At 36.8% G+C, this 5,517-nt stretch overlaps 2 protein-coding genes across 2 annotated transcripts; both read right to left on the reverse strand.

Annotated features, from left to right (window-relative positions):
- Positions 1 to 12: 12 nt before the first annotated feature.
- On the reverse strand, positions 13 to 1,409 carry LOC134241553 (protocadherin-like wing polarity protein stan; the record flags this gene model as incomplete). Its single annotated transcript, XM_062723597.1, has 3 exons — positions 1,195 to 1,409; positions 707 to 897; positions 13 to 573 (listed from the first exon to the last, which is right to left on the reverse strand). Coding segments are annotated over exons 2-3 (726 nt in total), but the record flags the coding sequence as incomplete, so codon positions are not given.
- Positions 1,410 to 1,651: 242 nt separating this feature from the next.
- On the reverse strand, positions 1,652 to 5,105 carry LOC134241564 (uncharacterized). The gene is made up of 6 exons (XM_062723606.1): positions 4,950 to 5,105; positions 3,699 to 3,814; positions 3,443 to 3,620; positions 2,320 to 2,481; positions 1,983 to 2,114; positions 1,652 to 1,821 (listed from the first exon to the last, which is right to left on the reverse strand). The coding sequence occupies exons 1-6, from the start codon at positions 5,086 to 5,088 to the stop codon at positions 1,673 to 1,675; spliced, it is 876 nt and encodes a 291-aa protein (XP_062579590.1). The 5' UTR covers positions 5,089 to 5,105; the 3' UTR covers positions 1,652 to 1,672.
- Between the last annotated feature and the right edge of the window lie 412 nt (positions 5,106 to 5,517).

The following is a 5,517-nucleotide window of genomic DNA, read 5'->3' on the forward strand; positions in this document are numbered from 1 at the left end:
ACATTCTAGTACCTCATAAAATACAACTCTTATTTTAACAGTTCCTTGATTTCCTCCAAAATCTATGGCTGACAAAGTTAAATCAAGCGTCTCCCCTGCAACAAAGTCTGTCAAGTCCTTATTGACGAATATTGTTCCATAGGATGTAACATCAAAATATTGGAAATTATATGTTGACATATCCAATCTATATATGACGTCACCATAGCTTGACACATCTGCATCCGTTGCTGTGACATTTACAAGAGCGATTCCGGCCGTTTCATAAGGTGTGACGTAAATGGGGTCTTCTGACGAATCAAAAGCTGGAGAATTATCATTTATATCCGAAATGCTGATCACCAAAGAAGTGGTGCATGATAAACTTCCTGTATCAGTTGCTGTCACCTTACATGTGTAGCTAGAAATCTTCTCTGTGTCAAGGTCATAAGAATAAAAATATGACACTCTTCCTGAATTCGAATTAATGGAGAATCTCCACGAATCTACTCCGCAGCTAAGCTGGAAGGTGTGAGAAGAACCGGCATCTTCGTCTGCGATCACAAATCCAGCATCCGAAAATAAGGTCCCAGCCTATGTAAAAAAGAAACTCTTAAAAAAAATTTTGTAATCTAAATTGGATTGAAGGCAAAGAATTTCAGAAACAATATTTTATAGAAAATAAAAAGAGTTCCTGCAGAAAGCAGAACTCCGATCCTAAGCGTACCGATCCCTCATCGGCCGAGACCGAGTACTGATTTTGGTGGAAGGAACACGGCTCGTTCTCGTCTGCTACAGAGACGGACATGGTGGCGGTCGAGGTGTCCTTTCCGTCTGTGGCAGTGATGATCAGCTGGTATTGTTTAGAAGGAACGGTCTCATAATCGAGCATCGTTAAAGATGTGGTAATTTCTCCATCTGAAAAAGACAAATAGAAAAGAAATTCTTGAAACTATTGAAATATATTAAAACAGACAATAAAACCTAAAAAGTTAACTAGGAAACTTACTACCTTTACTGAAAATTGTAAAAGTTTAAGCACAAGCCTTTAAATCTTATTACATAAATCGATGGAATAAACAAAGATTATTGATTGATTTCCTTAATCTTTCCAATATCTGAAGGGAAAAAACTCAAGTTTTCTTTTTCCTCTATGCATCTAATTGAGTATTGTCTTGTTATTTCGTTAATAAAATGTTTTAAATTGTCAGATACTTGTTTCGTTAATTGTAAAATATGAGGATCCCGTTGTTGGATTATATTCGACGTCATATTGTATTGTGTCCGTTGTGTCTAGATTGTTGACGTCTACTTTGTACAATGTAACTCCAAGAGGTGTGTTCTCCAGCACGTTCCAAGTGGCGCCAACAGGCAGATTACCGAAAACGGGGACATCATTGACGTCTGAAATAACAATACTTTACAATTTTGCAAACGGAAAACAAAAACGCAGTTAAACTATACTAGTCAATGCAGAAAAAAATCTATAAATGTTACAATTTTATGTGAAAAATAAACTTTGATGATTGAAGGTAAATGATTAATAATTTGAATTTAATTGTCATCCATCTTTTTAGGAGTATGAATTTTTTTAATGATATTTTTGACATTATAATTAACAATGACTGATGTATAAATGAATATCTGCATCAAGTGCAGCACCTAGGGCCAGCAATGTGTTACAGATTTTCCTTTAAGCAATTATATTATTATTCTTGCTTTGTAAATGGATAGATAAAACTCTGGCTGGTATAGTTGTACGAACGTCCGCTACAGTGATGGACAAATCATATCCTGCCTGGAAAACCTCCGACAGGTCTCTTGTCACCTGAATATCGCCATCTAGCGGGAAAGCAAGTAAACACCCATTAGAATCAAACAATCATCTTATTAATGAGGATTCTTATACCCAAAATCTTATGATTTTCTGTTTTTATCATGAAGGTTTCATATAATTGAAATTACGGTTCTCAAAATCTTGCTTATCAAAACATAAGACCTACAGTTGAGTATTTGGAATGGAGCACTGTTCGGACTCATTGTAAAGGTCAGCGTGTCGTTCTCGTCATCATGAGTTCTAACAGTAAATATTACGTCCCCCGCATGTACACTAGAGGCATTTAGAGTAACTTCAGCTTGAAAAAAAGATTGACAAAAATGCAACATGAATCACAATATGTTTGATAAAACAAGAAATGTTACACTTTTAGGTAAAATTTCTATGTGAAAATATTTCAGACATGCTTTTACATGTAATATTTTTTTTTCTCTGGATAACAGGACTGTGCTGTTTAAATCTCCAATTAATTATTTTCTAATTTATAAAGGGAATAAACTTACCAGGCAGATTTTTTATGACTGGTGGCGTGTTTTTCTGGATGTCAACATAGAATTCCCCGGAAGTTGCTCCACCAGTTACGTCGGAACAAGACACCACAGTTTTATATTGTTTAACTGTATCAAAACTTAGGTTTGGATTGGGCAGAGAAAATATTCCATAATCTACAGCGACATTAAAAACAAAACGTATTATTATACTTTCATGTTAATTACTAAAATCTGATTGGTTTAGACGCAGTTAACAATCTGTTCTATTACCCTCAGCCTTAGCAACACACGTGACAACGGGTAACACAATGGTAATGCCACATGCGTGGAAATTATGCGCGTACGATTCACCGTAGAATTCTCAAAACGTCAGTTGTGCGTTTGAAAGAACCGGAATAAACTTGACGTCAATAAAAGCTTGCGTCCGATATAGCTTACTTGAAAACAACAAACGACAGACGAAACATGCTTGCGAGTGCAGAAATAACGAAACTTCAGATGATAAAGGACTCGTAGAGTATCAGATAAACAATAAAGACGTCAGTAAATCTTTTTCGAAGTAGCGGGGAGTTTGAAAGCTTTCTAAACGTGAACGAAAAGGCGATCGACGATTTGTATTGCTGACATAGTAAATCAAGAAGACATTCAGTATAATAAAATAAATGGTGCCTGTTTTGGAGGGTAACAGTTGAAATTGACACCCCTCGGAAAACCATTGTCAACCTCCGCTGACGCGTCGGTTGACAATGGTTTTCCTTGGGGTGTCAATTTCAACTGTTACCCTCCAAAACAGGCACCATTTATATACTGGAAATTGATAGGAATTGTCTTTATTTCAAATGCATAGATTTTTTTTATCAATTAAAGAGGTGAAGGATATGGATATAACGAACAGTATTCAATATCAAAGTCCATAAACAGTACAAAATAGGAGCAGAGCAAACACGGACCTCCAAAACATCAGAGTTGGGATCAGGTGCCATGGAGGAGTTGGGCATCCCCTGCCGACCGGTCACAACTGGCTCTGATCTTTAATCCCTTCACCGGTACATGAATAATGTGATGCCTGTATATGAGTGAAAAATTCTTGAACGTGACATAAAACAACATACAATCAATGAATTTAAGGATAAACCTGTTGTTCCTTGGATCTGCTGAACTTCAAACGGTGCGTTGGATGGCGACGTAGAGGACAATTCACACGTGACAACATCCGACTGGCGGTCAGACGTACTTAACGTAAACAGTCGTAAGCGGTTCACTGTGTCCTCGTGTATAAGACAACTGTCCGGCAAATTGGTAATAATGGGAGGCTAAAATATCAACATCAGTTACAATAACAACTGTTAATCCGGTACAAAATCGTGACAAAAATAATATTAGATCCTTACCGTGTTTATAACTTGGACTGTTATCGTTGCTGCTGCCGAGTTCTGACAAGTGTCAGTCACACTGAGTGAGAGCGAGTACGTACCAACTGACAACGCCGACTCGGTGACAATGTAACCTATAAAATACCCGTGAAACGTGGAGTGAATATTGTTGCCAAAGCAGATTTATAATCAGAAAAAACAAGATGTGTTTGTTAAACACTGATGCCCCCGTATGGCAACATAGCGAAGATTAAACTTTTCTTAATGCAAATTTAATTAATTGGTACCAAAAGTAGGGTATTCTCACTGGAAAACAATTGTGAAATTTGAAAGTAGGCCAATGTTAGAGTTTTTTCAATAAGTACAAAAATCACCAAGGTCAAAGTCAAAAGGTCAAGGTAATTGGTATACAATGAAAGGTCTTGCCACATAGAATACTTATGTAGAGTATGGAAGCCCTAACCCTATCCGTTCAGAAGTTATGGTCAAGGCTAATTTTTTTTTAAGTAGGTCAAACTCCAAGGTCAAGGTCAAAGGGTCAAAGTTCTTGTTATCAAATGAAAGGTCTTGTCACAAGAAAAAAATATGTAAAGTATGAAAGCACTAGCCCTAATCCTTTAAATGTTATGGTCAATTTTAATTTTTGCTTTTTTAAAGTAGGTCAAACTCATAGGTCAAGGTCAAAGGGTCAAAGTTCTTGGTATCCAATAGAGGGTCTTCTCACAAGGATTAAATATTTGAAGTATGAAAGCCCTATCCCTTTCCATTCAAAAGTTATGGCCAAGGTTAAAGTTTTTTCACAAGTGCGGAAATCTACAAGGTCAAGGTCAAAAGGTCAAGGTTGTTGGTATCCAATGAAAGGTCTTTAAACAAAAAATACATAAGTGAAGTATAAATGTCCTGGTATCTACTGTCCGAAAGATATGGCCAAAGTAAAAGTTTAAAATTTTCATGTAAAAGTGGGTCAAACTCCAAGGTCAATGTCTAAAGGTCAAATTTGGTGGTACACAAAGAAAGGTCTTGTCACAAGGAATACACATGTGAAATATGAAAGTCATGGTTCCACCTATTCAAAAGTTATGGGCAAGGTTAAAGTTTTTGCGGATAAACAGACAAACAGACAAAGAGACAAACAGAGAGACAGAGAGACAGACAGACGGACACGACAAAAACTATATACCCCCGAAACTTCGTTTACGGGGGCATAAAAATATTTTAAGTAATTCAAGCTACTATAGAAGTAAGATCCTAACAAAGACAACAACGGACCGCTCTGATAGTTGAGGTGGGCGGCTGAGGTGGTTGGAGTTACGATGAGATCCTCCCGCCTGTCGGGGTCCCACACACTGACGGTGTACACCCTGCTCCCTACCGCTGTAGTATCAAACACCGTGACCGTCAACCCCATGTTAACAAAGTATGGAGAACCACCTAGTAAAAATTCACAACAGTTTTTACAATATAAAAGAAGAAAAAGAAAAAAAATATACAGTCTTTAATGGACCCCTGCTTTTTTCTCGCACATATACTCTTTTCATATTTAATAAATGTAAATTTTAATCATCTGTCTGTTTATAGTTATTTTTCTATAATTAAAGCATAAGGAAACACATAAGAAAAACGATGATTAAATATAAGGACATAAAAAGTAAAGAGTCTTAAAATTAACCAATTCTACTCACTATCCGCTGTGGATACTTTTATGGCATATGAGATATCATTAGTATAAGCCACTGATAACCATGTGTATGTATCCCCCTCGTACACCGTCAAACCAGCCGCTAACGTCCCTATTCTGATGTTATCTGGGTACACTGCACTTCCAGAAGAGTAGGAT

The sequence above is a fragment of the Saccostrea cucullata genome, unplaced genomic scaffold (assembly GCF_032062105.1).
Source record: "Saccostrea cucullata isolate Sc308-1 unplaced genomic scaffold, CSIRO_AGI_Scuc_v1 ctg13975, whole genome shotgun sequence".
In the NCBI taxonomy this organism is placed as follows: domain Eukaryota; kingdom Metazoa; phylum Mollusca; class Bivalvia; order Ostreida; family Ostreidae; genus Saccostrea; species Saccostrea cuccullata.

What these genes read in the sequence shown, in the direction of transcription:
- LOC134241564 (XM_062723606.1), bottom strand. Translation starts at nt 5,088, where the DNA reads ATGGGGTTGACGGTCACGGTGTTTGATACTACAGCGGTAGGGAGCAGG. An exon ending in CCACCTCAACTATCAGAGCG is followed by an intron (nt 3,815 to 4,949) that starts GTCCGTTGTTGT and finishes GGTATTTTATAG; the next exon opens with GTTACATTGTCACCGAGTCG. An exon ending in AGTCATAAAAAATCTGCCTG is followed by an intron (nt 2,115 to 2,319) that starts GTAAGTTTATTC and finishes CTTTTTTTCAAG; the next exon opens with CTGAAGTTACTCTAAATGCC.